General features: G+C 39.1%; 1 protein-coding gene across 2 annotated transcripts in view; it reads right to left on the bottom strand.

Annotated features, from left to right (window-relative positions):
- Positions 1-246: 246 nt before the first annotated feature.
- Positions 247-16,515, bottom strand: part of NUP205 (nucleoporin 205) — a 50,889-nt gene continuing 34,620 nt past the window's right edge. For both annotated transcript variants that reach the window (XM_080595523.1, XM_080595522.1), the window contains exons 29-43: positions 15,063-15,333; positions 14,534-14,632; positions 12,210-12,358; positions 11,410-11,601; positions 11,093-11,214; positions 9,525-9,663; positions 9,199-9,325; positions 8,333-8,409; positions 6,646-6,774; positions 5,980-6,106; positions 5,074-5,240; positions 4,330-4,453; positions 3,213-3,341; positions 2,436-2,509; positions 247-599 (exon numbers count right to left, since the gene is read on the bottom strand). In XM_080595523.1, coding sequence (XP_080451649.1) covers positions 447-599; positions 2,436-2,509; positions 3,213-3,341; positions 4,330-4,453; positions 5,074-5,240; positions 5,980-6,106; positions 6,646-6,774; positions 8,333-8,409; positions 9,199-9,325; positions 9,525-9,663; positions 11,093-11,214; positions 11,410-11,601; positions 12,210-12,358; positions 14,534-14,632; positions 15,063-15,333 — 2,079 coding nt within the window. In that variant the 3' untranslated portion in view covers positions 247-446. The remainder of the gene's footprint in view (positions 600-2,435; positions 2,510-3,212; positions 3,342-4,329; positions 4,454-5,073; positions 5,241-5,979; positions 6,107-6,645; positions 6,775-8,332; positions 8,410-9,198; positions 9,326-9,524; positions 9,664-11,092; positions 11,215-11,409; positions 11,602-12,209; positions 12,359-14,533; positions 14,633-15,062; positions 15,334-16,515) is intronic.

The raw sequence follows: 16,515 nt of genomic DNA, 5'->3' as shown, positions 1-16,515 counted from the left end.
AATGATCTCATTTCATAGAGAATCCATACCAAACGGTGTGATCACAGTCTGCAAGTGCTGGCACTTGAAATCTCTCTCTCATTAAATGTGTGTGAAGCAAGAACAGCATAAACAGACGCAGATCTTTTCATTTTCTCTAACAGCATCCACAAGTGTAGTATCATCACAATTGCAGAACAACTTTTTGTTTCCTTTATGTCCTCCATTTGAAATCTTTCTTGCTTGAATTTTTACATTAATCATAACTCACTTAAAAACAATTCTTTATTTTTCCGTTCAAGTTGGGAGCAGTAGGAAAGAATGCACAAAACTTATCCAAAGAGATAATAAAAAAGGTAACATTTTTTCTGACGTTATTTAGAAAATGTATGATCTATAAAATATGATGATCCAGAAGGCCTGCCCAAGTGCACTGCTTCAAGGCACAAGCATCCTTTATCAGTCTTTTAAGTCCTTGATATCCTTAGGAGACCACGGATGCGTCTAACAAGAGCTTGAATAAAGGTGTAGCGTGACCGAACCTTAGAATATAACCCCTCGATGTCCAGAAGCTTCTTCTGCAGAGATTCACCAAAGCTGTTTGTGGCTTCTATCTGAAGCTGAGAAACAGAGATTTGTTGCAGTAAACAATACAAAATCATCTCTAAAACATCCACTTATCCATCGTCTGTCAACCCTTTTACAATGCTTTATTCTCTAAAACCCTTTCAAAAGTAAGGGTTTTGAAACGTCTGAGCATAGCTTTTCTGTGCACAAACACCCGGAGAAATGTCAATGGGATTTATTAATAAAAATGAACTTTTTTTTCCTGCCCCTTCTGCATCCAATTAACACAAACTATTAAATTGCTGTGTAAGTAGAAATCACTTCTGTGTTAGCATTCGTATTTTATAGTCTGCTCAGTTTCTGTTACCCTTTTCAATCTCATTTCTCTACGGCCTAGCCGCTGTCAACCTGTTGCTCCCAACAGTTATAGATTCACAGAAAATCAGGAATCCTGCCCTCATGTTGCAAATCTTTCAAGGATAACTGATGTTTTCAGTGAGCTATTATTAAAAAATACATACCACTTGACTGGTTTATAAAAGGAAAAGAATGATTAATTTTCTCCCTAACAGTCTATCTAGCTCATTTTTCATTTAATTTTGTATATTAAGACTTGAAAATGTGTGTTCAGCAATGCAGCTGCTACCTGCTTCATAATACTTTCTAAAAATTTTTGCAACACTTCATCAGTTTTAAATTATTTACTGCTGGTGCTGATGTAGTGGGTTTATGCGGCAAGGTTTTGGTAGCAGGGGGCTGCAGGGGTGGCTTCTGTGAGAAGAATCCAAAAGCTGCCCCATGTTAGGTAAGGGCCAGTTCCAGCTGGTTCCAGAGGGACCCACCACTGGCAGACAGCCAAGCCAATAAGTGATGTTGTTTGTGCCTCTGTGAGAGCCCATTTAAGAAAAGGAAAAACCCCTGCAGCACAACAGCAGCTGGGGGAGAGGAGTGAGAACCAGCCCTGCAGACCCCAGGGACAGTGCAGCAGGAGGGCAGGAGGTGCTCCAGGCAGGCAGCAGCAGTTCCCCTGCGGCCTGTGGAGAGGCCCCTGGTGGAGCAGGCTGTCCCCCTGCAGCCCATGGGTCCCACACGGAGCAGATCTCCACGCTGCAGCCCGTGGAGGAGCCCACGTGGAGCAGGTGGATGTGGCCTGGAGGAGGCTGCGGCCCATGGAGAGCCCCCGCAGGAGCAGGCCCCGGGCCGGAGCTGCAGCCCGTGGAGAGGAGCCCACGCAGGAGCAGGGGGTCTGGGGGAGCTGCCGCCCGTGGGGGACCCGTGCTGGAGCAGTTTGCTCCTGGGGGATGGACCCCGTGGTACGGAGCCGTGTGGGAGCAGTTCTTGAGCTGCTGCCTGTGGGCAGCCCCTGCAGGATCAGTTCGGGAAGGACGGCATCCCGTGGGAGGGACCCCACGGGGAGCAGGGGCAGAGAGGGACCGTGAAGGAGTGGCGGAGATGAAGAGTCAGGGTCTGACCACAGCCCCCATTCCCAGTTCCCCTGTGCCACTCAGCAGGAGAAGGTGGAAGAGGGTGAGTGGTGGGAAGGTGTTTTTAGTTTGTTTTCCTCGTTTCTCACTTCTCTAGGTTGTTAGTAATAGGCAATGTATTTTTCTAATCTCCCTACACTAAGACTATTTTGCCCGTCACAGTAATTGTTGAGGTATCGCCCTGCCCTTATCTCAACCCTTGAGCCCTTTTCATTCTATTTTCTCCCCCTTTTCCTTTGAGGAGGGGGAGTGAGAGAGCAGTTGTGGTGGAGCTCAGCTGCCGAGCTGGGTAAAACCACCACAGTTACCACAGGTATAGATGGGAAAATTATGATCAGACTGCTCTCAATAGCTGTATGGCAATCACTCGCACCCTGTACTTCTCGGCAGACTGTTAAATCTCACCTGATCTATATCATGCTGGCTCACTCGATTCAGGCCACTGCTGAAATCCAAGTTGGGCTCTGAACCAAAGGAATCTAGTGATAGAAAACAAGAAGTTAAAATTATGTTGGCCACTCAACAACATATTTTTTCCACATCATTATAAAATTATTTTAAAATGCAATACTCAAAATTGGTCACCAAACTCGTATATTAGAAATTAAAGTATTTTTTGTACTTAACATATTTTTCCTAAATCATTGAACAGTCATTAATAATTCTGAGCATACAACATGGCACTTTGCAAAAAGCTCCTCCCCAGACTCCCCAGATCACTTCTCTTTCTGACTTAGTTCCATTCCTTTTTTTTTTTTTTTAATACCAAAATTCAACACACTTAAATTTTTCTGGTGAATCAATAGTGCCTACATTTCTAAAAATATTTCCAAAAACACCAGTCTTCATTTTAATTTTTAATTTAATCTTAGATTATTATATTACATTTTCATATGCATTGTTTTGGACGATGATCTGATTACATTATTTGAACTTTACTTTTTTTAACAGAAATAAATACAAAAATACTTCATTTGGAGATATGCGTAACAAAACGCAAAAGCCTGTGACTCAACAATATTTGTATTGTCAATTCTTCAGAGGAAAAAAGAAACATAAGTCCAAAACTAAACAAAATCTCTTCATTAAATACAAATGGCAAGATATTAATAGTAACGAAATCAGTTTTAAATTTAATCATCAGAGTTACTCAAAGACACCTCAACGTTTCAGAAATTTTACCTTGCAGTCTTCCTCTCTTAAATGATGTCCTGGAAGACAGCAGTGGGTCTTGGGAGTCAGTGGGTATGCAGTTCAGTAGATAGTGTTCCAGGTGACGCCAAAGAATGAAGAGACAGGTTTCTATAATATCTGTAGACACACATCTAAGTGAAGGAGTTTAAATATGTTGTCCTTAGATAGTACATTCACTATATAAGTGTATTTACACAATCACTTTGAAGCAGTTGAAGATGTTACCTCAACCATCTGTAACTTCCTCCAACAGCAGGTTCAACCCCTACTACTGTGGCCTGGTAATGGACCGCATGCTCTCTCCTTACCTGCTTCTGTGCAGTACTGGCTAGGTTAGTGACTGGTTAGGTTAATGACTGCTGTGCTCAACCTGGAGAGGCTTTAAACCAGCACTCTGCACCAGAGCAGACGATCAGTGCTCATGTGATTTGTAATGGTAGTTCAGTTGCAGAAATAGTGAATTAGAGCTGAGGTTGTAAAGCTGGAGGTAGCACTAATATCTTAAGCTACAAGAGGTGCTTCTGCAAGAGTACATCTTTCCTAAGCTAGGTTTCAGAGGAAAATTCCAATCTTCTGCAGACAATTATTTTGTGTGTGATTAGTTATTTCCATAGAATTGCTGGTGTTTATGAGAAAAGGCTTATGCACAGCTCACTATAATGTTGGGAACTCCACTTGCTCAGACACACATCTCAATTATTTTTCAAAGCACTTTTGCCACTGCACCTGTACATATGTGTACATATTTAGTGGTTCTGGATACTAAATTTAAGAGCTGGGCTGTAATAATATTAGCAATACAATATTGTGATAATATTTAAGAGCTGTGCTTTATCATAATATTGAAGAACGTCCTAGCGGGGTCTCCATGATGGGAATTATCACTAACCTCATCTTCCAGCCAGAGTACTAATTTAAAAATACTTACAGCCTGACAGTAGCAGAACAATACACTCTTACTATTTTAAGTTTCATAATTTCAAATTTCCATTTTGCCTAATAATGTGTTCAAAGTGGTCAAAACTCTCAGTAAAAAGAATCTGTTCCTATTTCTCCGCATTTCTGGAACAGCATCTTTAGGGTCATTTCAGTTTTAAAAGGATACAAGAACAGAGAGAAAGTAGTTTGGCTCGGTTGTTTATTAGCTTCACTAGGCGTCGCCTTGCCAAAACGTATTTTTGGGCAGTGGAGATTTTGTCAACCCCAGCTGGCATAACTGACTGACACAGCTGTAACAAGAAGAGGAAAAACAAGGTAGAAAGTCAGAGCAGAATAATGAAAGAAATAAGCAAATAAAATTATTTATCAAATGTTAGCTACTATTTCTTCAGAACTGTGGTCTCTATTTTTAAATTGCATAGCCTCGTTACCAAAAAAATGAATAAACTAAATGTATCCCCAAGCAACTTTTGTATCAAGAAAAATCATCATTTGGGTTATCAGTCAGTTTATTAATTCACTGTGATAGTGACAGTGATTCCTCTTCTATATAAAATCCCCGTTCTCTCTGTAACCCAGTCATCTCAGCAAGAACTGATGCAAAAGTTAGAGCTACTCAACACTACAAAAGTTACATCTATTTGTTCAAGAAGGATACATGATGAGCAATCCCAAAGCGTTAGCAATGTTCTTCCAGTATAATGAAAAAACATGTGCTACTTTTACAGAGCTAAGCCCAATATTTTCCCCCAAATTTTATGCTGCCCATCCTATGGACCCTCCTATCAACAGCAGGAAAGATCATGCAAGAGAACTGGAACTATTTACTTACCTAAGATGCTTCTGAGTCCCTGAGCTATATCTCAGTTACGAGCAAGCACAAAGACTACAGAGTCAGCAGAACTGTTACCTCTTTTATTTCATCTGGTGGGAGTTGCTCCACATTTTGCAGTTTGTTAACACTCTGACGATGACTATCATAATAACTGAAGAAATCATTAGTGCTCTGTTTCAGCAGGTAGATAATAATGCCCAGACCAGGCAAGCGCCAGTACGGAACCACTGGAGCTTGTGTATCTAGAAAAATACGACCAAGTTACAAAAATCAAATTAAATGACGAAAAAAAACAAGAAATCAATAAGGTATCTTCTCTGTCAATAACGTAGTGAAAGACATGAAAAACATGCACTTGCAAGTTTACATTTTATTTCTGTTTTAGAATTTACACAAATTAAAGTCTAGGCAAAAAGTTCTGTGTCTGCAGTACTAGAAGACAGTCAGTACAGTAAGTACTGAGTGTAACACATGAAACTTTAACTAGACCAGAAGACATACTATGTAAATTTTTTAACCACTCAACTACATAATAGCACACCACAACCTGTTGCCACGTGCCATAATGAAGAGTTCCAGTCAGCATCAAAATGCACCTTACATGTCATCAATAACGTCCTAGTTCCACCTAACTTAATCTAGCACAGCTGCTGAAAAAAAAAAATTAAATCTTTACCTTCTCCCGTCTTATACTATTTATTTACATACACATTATTTTACTGATATATGTGTTTCTAAGGCTGTAATGGGAATTGGTTTAAAAAGCATTTTTCGTCACTTTTGTTTTAACTTGTATTAGTTCCCTTATTTGGTGGAGTGCAAGGCCATACATGCATTTATTACAGTATAAGAAAATGAGCAGCTACAGCATTGGCATAAAGAGACTTAAAGTGTAAGATAAACTACAGCCTCTGGTAGGTAATTTCATGCTAGCCCAGATGTTGCTATTCAATCTCAAAAAACAGCATGCCAAAATCTCACCTTGACGAGGCCCATCTCGGTTGGTTGTCTCTGACAGGCTAGGAGTGAACAGACAAACGGTGTGCTGAAAACTGGGGGCACTTTGCAACATAAGTGACTCACAGTACTCCATCACGTTTGCACAGATCTAAAAAAAAAAAGAAAAAAAGACAGCATGCAAGTTACTACATGTATAAATGTCAATTAACAACATTTTGCTTTCTCTCTACTCACTTGAATGTGATGATTCTTTTTTCTGATCAGTTACAGCCTCACTTCTATTTCAAGCCCAGGATTTGCAACCTCACCTCTTTCCCAAACCTACTAGTTGCAATTTCTGGTCACTTTTAACTCTTCTTGTGCATTTTCCATTTAGTGTTCTCCATTATTGTATTGCCCTCTGTATCCAGCCGTTATTTTGAAAATTACCGATCGATTTAAAGTTTTGAACTTGACAGACTTTGTGTCTAAAACAATAATGGTTGCTAATGCAAATTGAAATAACCAAACTTTCAATGTTTATTTTGAATAGACATGAAACATGAGATCCTATACCAAACTAAAGGCAGTGTAGAACATTACCACTAGTCAAAATTATGTGAAAGTACCTCAACTAAAAAAATCTGTACAACGGGTAAAATTTCACAGTTTGAGACTGAAGGCTCTCACAGCTTCTTGTGTCCTCACCTGCTGCATGGCCAACTCAATTTCATCCCTCTTGTTCACTCTGTCTCCTTCTGAGTTATCATCTTGCAGTTTAAACTGACGCAGTTTGTCTGAACCACCAAACCGACTTAGAAGTCCTAAACACTGGCGCTGTCATGAGAAACAAACTTTTTTTAATTAAAACCTTAACAAAGGATGTGCATGATCCTTGACACTTTTAAAAGCTGAAGAATGATACATATACCTTAACATATAAAAGAAAGACAGCAGTTCACATAAAAATTTTAGAACTTTAAAAGCTACATTTATATCTTTAAAAACACAATGCTTTAATTCACCTTTACTTAATTTAAAAGTTAATGGCACCCTAAAACAGTTCCTTGAGAAATGAATTTGATTTAGAAGTTCATAATGATGTCTTACATCTTTTTAGGACTGTTATATTGAATAATATCAATGTCAGTTTAGGTTTACTTATACCCATTTAAAACACCTTCAACTATAAATCAAAACAAAATCTGAAGATAATGAGTTGCGTAGAAGTAGAGGGCAGAAAAGCAATTGAATAGTTTCATAGAATGGAGCAACAATCTATAAATCTCCTTTTAGTTTACATATGGCTGTTAAAATCATCAAAGTGCCTCAGACTGGAAGTCAGTTTTATTTGGAATGCTAAAGAAGATACTGAAGATTAAAGATTTACTGGTAATTACTTTTAGAAAAAAGTAAAACACTTGAATTCTTTAATTACTTGATGAAAATAACATGACATACCAAAGACAAAAGTTACAGGAACAGATGACTGGATTTGTACAGTTTTGCTCAGAACAGCTCAGTTTTCAAATTAACTAATTAAAACTCCTTACAACAAGAAACCTTTCTACTGTTTCCCATGGGAATTTCTTGCTGACATAACATAGCAGAAAAACAACTACCCCAGCATTCCAGCAATCACTTGCAGCTTGCTACTTTGCTTTAGGCTGGTCGATCTAGTAGTTACTATCTAAGTGCCCAGAGAACACATCCTTCTCTTGGCAACCAGAAATATCTGATAGGACAGTTCTGTCTACAGACAGTTTTCAAATAAACACTTCTTTACAAACATCCTTGCTGACATGGATAGCAAAGCTTCAAAAACACTGCTGAATGATGAGCTGTAAAAAGATTTGCAGTTACAGCTTTTGAATAGGACTTACTCTATCCTGGTTTTATTTCTGGTTTCTAAGACAGGGTTATTCTTAAAAGGGAAGCAAAGAAATAAAATATTAGCATGTTAGACGCTGCTAACATCTAACTAGTTCGATGCTCAACACTGTTGAACTGGAGACATGCTTGGGGCAAAAGTTGTAACAATATTCTGCATTATGTTCACATACTATGGTGTTGAGTTCAAACTGCCCTCCTCCACATAAGGTGAATCCTAAATCAGGGAGGGAAACGAAGTCTCTGACCTAACTCTTGTGTTGCCAAATGGTGTCTTTTCTACTTGTTTCAAAACAACAGCAAACACAGAACAAAATCCAATGACAAAAAACAACAACAAAACTAACCACAAAACTACTACTAATAAAAAGCACTGCACATTTTTCTTAATGCTGGAAAACATCCATTTCATAACTGCTATTAGTCAGAGCACAAAACCAGGAAGCAATTCTAATCTACACTCACAATTCCAAAAGGACAAGTGTTAAGCGGGTAACTTTATTACCTGAAATCGACCTATATGTCCTTGTAGCTCCATCTGCGTCCCTTCATTAATATCAACATCCAGCTCATTTAGCACTCCTGATAAAAGATACAGACATTAACTGTTTTGTTTTTTTTTTAAAAGGTAAAAAAAAGATTTATGCAGTATATACATTTAAATATAAGCATTGGTCAGAAAAAAATCAGTGAAACAAATTTTTCTTTGAGGAAGATATTCAGATATAAATGCAGCTAGTATGCATGCTATGTAGCTTACTGTTCTGCTAACTAATTAAAAAAAAGATGGGGGGAGGGAGGCTAGCATGAAAATTGCAGCTGTTATACTGTAAGCAAATGAACATTTGGCCTCAACCTACAACTCTGCGCTCCATCCTACTGTAATCAGACATTCCTCCTGAATGTCCTCCACAGCACTTTTTCTTGGAAGTTTTCTTTTCAAAATAAATACAAATGTAGAAAACAATAACAAATATATGGGTACACAAAAGATTTCTGCCTTCATTTTCTCAGTTGTGGAATTTTCAAATTCCGAATTTCCGAATGAAAGTTCCTTTTGAGGATACCACATGCACTTTGAACACTTCTATTTGCAAATGGTCCCAAAGACAAAAAGTACTTACTGCCAGTTGGCATAATGAAAAGAAAATGGGAAGTCAAATGCACATTAACCTGGACACCGTGTCCACTGCAAATCCACCATACTTACTTCAAGAACAATAGTTTAACATTTCCCTATTTTTTCAAGAGCTGAACATCTCCAGAGAATTCTGTGTGTTGTACGTATTCCCTGATATGCTATTGCTTCATAGAAAACAAAGTGAGATTCATGCAGATGTAGGTAACAGACTTCAAATCCGCAGTTCCTACCAGGCAAAGCTGCCTTGCTGATTATTCCTGTCAGGAAGGCCAGCTCCTGGAGAGATCCAACGCTAACATCTTGACACCTCAGGATTGCCTGAATAGTATCTGAATGAGCAATGAGAAACTGCAAAACCTGTACCACAAGAAGAAAAGAGAAATATGATTGTCTCAAAATTTAGCATCAGGTAAAGAGGACACAATGCTTTTACTCCTGTGAGAATTTTAGAGTGATCTCCCATACCAGTGAAAATGTTTTAGAAAAGCTTACTTCCAAAGCAGGACAACATATAATTTGATTGAGTAAGCAGTAACTAGCATCTTTTGGAACTTACCTGTCGTGCTGCTTGTAGGTGTTGTGCCATGCTGGATGTGAGGATCACTTGACACAGCTGAAGGGCTGGGAGAAGAATCTGGCGATAGCGTTCCACTGGAGCAGGAATGAAGACTGGGGGATCTCTCATTCCATACATGCTTAAGAGGTTTAGTGGGGGGAAAAAAAGTAAAGAAAAAAAGATAAAGAGAAGTAAGGCCCACTAGTGAAGCAGAGCCTTGACTTAAAACTACCCTCAAGAATCTGCAAACATTCATATTTCAATAATAGCCTTGTAGTTGAACTGAGTTTATATTGGAAAATCAACATATTTTTGACACACAGCTACTGCCGCTCCCTGACAGAGAGCCTCTGCCCTGCTTTCCTGTAGGCCCCCTTTAGATACTGGAAGGCTGCTACGAAAGTCTCCCCAGAGCCTCCTCTTCTGCAGGCTGAACAGCCCTTCTTCACAGGAGTGCTGCTCCAGCCCTCCGATCATCCTCATGGCCCTCCTCTGGACTCACTCTGACAGGTCCATGTCCTTCTTATGTTGGGGACCTCAGAGCTGAACGCAGCACTCCAGGTGAGAGTTCTTCTCATGAGAGAAGAATAGAGAGGAAAAATCACCTTCCTTGACCTGCTGGCCATGCTTCTTTTGATGCAGCCCAAAATCCAGTTGGTTTTCTGGGCTGCAAGCACACATTGCTGACTTATATTTAGTTTCTCATCAACCAACACCCCCAACTCCTTCTCCTCAGGGCTGCTCTCAATCCGTTCTCCACCCAGCCTGTATTTGTGCTTGGGATTGACCCAACCCAGGTGCAGGACCTTGCACTTGGCCTTGTTAAACTTCATGCGACTCCCATGGGCCCACCTCTGAAGCCTACCCAGGTCCCTCTGGATGGCATCCCTTCCCTCCAGTGTGTCAACTGCACCACACAGCTTGGTGTCATTGGCAAACTTGCTTACTTGTCTAAGTCTTACTTGTTTCCAAAGTGTTTGAACCAACACTGTGTCACTAAGAACTGTAAATGAAAAGCAAAGACTGAGGTTTGAAATCAGCCACAGTGATTTCCCCTACATACGCGATTTTCTTCTCTGAGATCTCTAAGTCATCTCGCAATAACCAACAATATAGCAACACGCCAAGAATCTTGTCAAGCAATACATAACTGTAATGTTTTTTCAAACGTGAAACTACATTTACTTCACTACTCTACTGCTAGTGCACCTCAGGGGAGGATGAACTTTGTACCTTTTGTTCAGCAATCAATTACAAAATCCCCAAAACACGTATAGTGGGCTGTTTTTCAAACATTACAGTCTAAATTAATAAAAAATTTATTAACAACACATGGACCATTCCTATATAAGTAATCAAACAAATAGGACTTTACATAGTATAAGCAACTGGACACCCAGTTATTTGGAATTTTCCTCTCAATAAAACAGGTTTAAAGTTTTAAACTAAACACACACAGAAAATACACCCACAAATACTTACTCAAAAGACTTATAGCTATAAAAAGATGTCACGTTCTCCCAGGACTGTATTACAGTTTCAAAATCAGCCAGGGAACCAACACTTACCCTTGATGGTCTGTTTCAGGTCGCATGTCATATATTTGACACTGTGCCAGCCTCACAATCACACCAGACCTCAACAGTTCTAAAGCCCCTTGCTGACTTTTAGCTACCCTGGTGAGGAATGCCTAGAGAACAAAGGAAAAACATAAGTACTTACAATTGGAGATGAACATTGACACTTATTAAAATTATGTCTCTATTTTAGCACCATTTCAAATACCATTATTTTAGTACAGTATCTCTGAGTACAATCAATGTAAAGTATAGACAAGCAACTTTTATTTAAAAACAACACAAAATTGTTCCTTAAGTGCTCTTACCATTTTGGACTCATAGGTGTACAGCGCTTTAAGTAGAGGGGGCTGAGGTGTGAGTAAGCTCTGAAGAGTCGCATCATCATCTGCTAGGCTATCCACAAGCACCTTCAGGTAGCCACTATTGGAGAGATACAATAGCCACTGCTGCTGCTTGTCTACTGAAACAATACGATCAAGCAAAGCCAATGCCAACATCTAGGATGGAAAAAAAAAAAAAAAAAAAACAGAATTGAACCAAGGAAAAAAACAAAACAGAATTAAGTCTATTAGATTAATGAGATTACTAACAAACACCTAAAAATAGTAAATGCTAGGGATTTGCTTCTAACAGCTTCTTAAAAGCAGAGTGCATTTCTGCACTACGAGCATAACCCCTTATGTGGAAGATATTCTAAGATTTCTTGACATTTTAGTGTAAAACAAGTCAATTGCCTTTCCTCTATTACTTATCCTCTAACAAAATATTACAGATGCTGTTTGCTAACTATGCCACAATATTTTTAATGAAGTATTGCTACAAGCAGAATTACTAAGTAAAACTATTTTGCACTTTGACTAGATTCTTGCTACCTTTATTGTTAAACAAAGGGACACAAACCTGTTTGAGAAAATAATTAATATGCATGTACGTACCTACTTTTAACAACTTGAAGAATCAGTGGTAGGACAGAAATGTGACATAGAGCAAGTATCTACAGAGAATGTTTTCTAGTTCTACCTCATGAAATTTTCCTTCTCCGCACAGTAGTAAAATGTTCTTTAAAGCAAACAAAACAGTAATTGCAGAGGAATAATTTATTTACCCGGCCTATCTCATGACCATCACAAGCATCACGACAGACGACTTCCATGAGAGCTGCCCCGTAACTCTCAATAATTGCCATGTTTTCTCGTTGCAATTTACTAAACACATCTTCAGGAGCTGTCAGACGTTCCCACATCGTTTTTTTAGCTGTAAAAAAAAAGTATAACAAAAAAGGAAAAATGGAAAGCTGGGCAGCTTAGCATTAGCCTAGCTATAGTACAGCTGAGGCTATATCCTTCAGGGCATTCTTTATCTTGCAACAAAAATACCATAAACAAGGGACAAGGGTGTTTGATTGAAGTGCAGATGTTTTCCTACAAAACCATTTTTTTCTAAATATCACACACACACCAGACAGAACTAAAAAACATTTGTGCCTGTATACTTATGTAAATAACCTGCCTAAAACTATTCTAAGATTCAATACATGTAACTTAGAACATCTATTAAGCCTAAGAACTTTCATTGGGACCCAAAAACACTTGGTTTGAAGGGAAGTAAACGAGGTAAGTTAAGTAGAAAAGTCCTGATTTCAAAGTCAGCAATAAAATACTGAAAGGTCATAACAATTCCATACCTATTTTCACTACCATAGCTCAAAAAGCTGACCAAGTAATAAGCAGCAGAAGTCTTCATGCATAGTTACCAAACCCAAGGTTGTTGTTCCAGCCTCATCCAAACTCTAAGATGAAATAATGATTATAAATGTTGGTAAGTAAAGTATTCAAGCCATTAACAAATCCAACTGGCTTGAAAAACACATTTATTTTTTTGTTGACTCTTCTTGGCTTTGTTTTATGGTTTTGTTTGTCTTCCCCTGGGGTCTTTAACTAAAGGAACAGAAGGAATATCAAATAATCTTTGGGGTCCTGCGTTGGTGAGCACCAGGTCCAATAACACTTCTCCTTTGGTTGGTTTGTCTAACACCTGGACAAGGAAGTTGTCTTAAATAGACTCCAGGAGTCTCCTGGATTGCTTACTTCCTGCCACATGGCTTTCCCAGCAAACAGCCAGGTGGTTGAAATCCCCCAGGAGGATGAGAGCCTGTGAGCGCGATGCTTCCTGTAGCTGGAGCAAGAAAGCCTCACCAACAGGCTCCTCTTGATCGGGCGGTCTGTAGTAGACCCCAACCACAAAATGTCCTTTGTTGATCCGGCCCTTAATTTTTACCCACAGGTTCTCTACCTGCTCTTGGCTGTTTGTTAGAGGGAATTTCTCATAATCTATCCAGTTCTTAACACAGAGGGCAACACCCACACCCTTCTTTCCCTTCCTGTCTCTCCTGTAAAGCCTGTAGCCCTCTGTTCCAATGTTCCAGCTGTGTGATTTGTCCCACCACATTTCCGTGATAGGAATTAGATCATAGCTTTCTAATTGCACCCTGGCTTCCAACTCCTGCTGCTTGTTTCCTATGCTATGCGCATTAGTATACAAGCATTTCAGGGAGCTGAAATGCTTATTTCTCATGCTGTGTGTGTGTGTATAGGAACACATCAGATGCCTTATATTCAACTCAGCCCCACATGGGGCAGACTGAAGGGCCTCACCAGCATGCAGTCCCTTAAAGTCCCCTGAAGTCCCTTTTGATTGCTCTTCGGCTTCTCTTTGCCACCTCATCACTGCCAACTTGAAAAACCAATAAAGGGTAGTAATCAGAGGGGCGTACCAGGCGAATGATTCTACAAGTGACAGCTTTTATCTGTGCCCCACGGACACAGCAGACTTCCCTATGAGTCGGGTCTAGATGGGCTTTCCGTTCCCTTCAGAAGGGAGTCCCCTATGACTATAACCCTTCTTTTTTTCTTGGTGGGGGTTGTTGTGATGCGGGGTATAGGTTGACTTGCCCTGGGCAACTCCCCCACTGTGGATGGACCTTTATCCACATCGTCATTTGCTTGCCCATCAAGCTCCACAGCCTCTTACCTGTTATGTAGAGGTGCCTGGGAAGGTCAGGCATGCAGCACGGGGGTTCGCCTGCTGTGCCAAACAGGAACCTGCTTCCACTCCCCCCTGTCTCTCACATCCCTTACCTCTGTCTGGCAGCAAGAGGGTAGGGGAACCTTTGTTTCTTGTGCAGTGGCTGCTGCTGGCTCAGGAGCCTGCCTCAGGGATGGCAGAGCTCTACCCCACCAGACAACCTCGTTCTCTGACTCCCTGATGTTCCTCAGCCTGCCCACCTCCTAACTCCATCTTGGAGTAAGATGGTTTCTATCTATATAACCTATCTACTTCCAGGAGACAATTCAGCATGCATGAACTATAGTTTAGGGTTTATTAAGTTTTTTTTTTTCTGCTCTTTCCCAAAGTACAATTGGACCATACCGGCTTCTAAAGTGTCTGGTTCATCTGGTCTCTGGGCAATCTGTAAATAATAAAGCAGTGATCCGTAAAGATGTGTCCTCACTCTCTGGAAGCCACCTCCTGTTCACAAGAAACAGTCATAATTAGAACCAAACAGATACAAATTCCGTAACGCTATCTTCCACTGACAATTAATTTATTTTTTTCTGTGGCAGTGCTGGCAGAAATAAAACAAACAGATTTTTTAAATTAGGGTTCTACACTTTGTATAATATTTATGAGTAAATTCAGCAAGTGTATGCTGCTATAAACACTTGAATATGAAACTCCCTTTAAAGTTATGTACACATCTTTCTTCTTCTGCTTGTTCAGATTTCAAAAAAAAATGCTTTTCTTGATTTTTTTCTTGCTGGTTAGCATCACTTATATCAATAGTAATAACGGAAGATCTACCTAATTGACCGTAATAAAAAAAACTTGAGCGGTTCAGTCCTTCTTTGTACTCTTGGTGGTTAGAATTTCCATGAACGTAGGGCAAAGGATATCTCACCTGTTTTCAAAATGAAATCCAGCAGCTTTTTTAAGATGATGTGAAGGGAGGAGTCACCAATGGAAGCAAAACCTATGGATATGCTCTCGGAACCAGGTGATGAGGCAAAAGAACCATCCAGCATCAAGACATATTGGGACTGTCCCGTCATTGGGACTGAAAGTGGCTGTTTCTGCTCTGTTTTCACAGACTGGCTCAGGTGGGCTGTCAGGGTGAACACAGCCCCTGCCACCACTGGCATCAGCTCCTGAGCTGCATCCTCATCCAGGATCTTAACATAGAAGAAAAAAAAAAAAAAAGACACACAGAAAAAAAAAAAGACAAACAAACAAAAGAAGAAAACAAAGAAGTAGGCAAGTGTCTGATTTCATGAGCTATTAAAGCAATTAATTTAGTCTCTCGCAGCTATTTCATTTATGTATTCAAAAGGAATTCATTAATATAACACTATTTAAAACAAATCACAATCAGTAGTGTCAGGTGAAATACATCCAGAAAAAAATATGTTGAACACATTTTAATCGAGAAGACCATAAGCTTTCTGGTTTTTATGTCCACAAATCACAGGCAAGATGATAATTAAATCTGGATAAGAAACGGGAAGGAATGTGCTGTTGTTTGAGTTGCTTTATTAGTAAAATATTTAAACTTAAATTAGAGAAAGAACAACTGACACCTTCTTTGCTTTTTAAAGAACTCAGCTATTTAAAGAAAACTATTTCTGTTAAAAATGTGAAGATATAATTTAGGAAGCTCAAAAGAGTGAGCATCAAAGAAGCATTTAAGACAACGTGGAGAAAAACTAATGGGAAGTTAACATAAGCCACTTTAGTTCACTTCATCATTTGAAAGATAAAGCTGGTATCTTTATCGCTGACACTCAAGCAGCTTTCCTTTTAAGCAATGTGGTTGTTTAATACAGTAGATCAACTATTTTCAAAGAAAAATAAAGATAATTGTTTTCTCAAATTAACAAAATTCTCCACTAAAGTATTACAGGAAATTAGAATCTGAAATTTGTGCTCTGTAAAGATTTTAGGAATTGAAGAAATTCTTTTGACCAGTAAAGACCTCCCTTGTTTCCCATGTTTTAATTTTGTTCATATAAAAAACAAGACCCACATTCTATTAAAAAAATATTTTCCTGAAAGAGTTACATAAAAACTAATGAAAACAACAACAAACCCTAAAAGGTTACTTTTTGTTCAAAAAAAGATGACATTTTCATTTATACACATTCCTCAAAACATAGCTTGTCTACCAAAACTAAATACGGTATGCCTCTCACAATAAAACAGTAACAAGAAATTATTCTCCAGCTGACTAAACAATATGAGGATTTTTCATTACATTTTCTTTGAGAATGGCTGAGTCAGTCATAACTGTCCAGTCTGTCTCAAAAATTATTACTCTATTTCTGCAATAAAAGATCCAGACTTTAAATATTTTAAGA

This window comes from Anser brachyrhynchus (genome assembly GCF_964034855.1).
Source record: "Anser brachyrhynchus genome assembly, chromosome: 1".
NCBI lineage: Eukaryota > Metazoa > Chordata > Aves > Anseriformes > Anatidae > Anser > Anser brachyrhynchus.
This window is presented reverse-complemented; position numbering and strand designations above follow the sequence as displayed.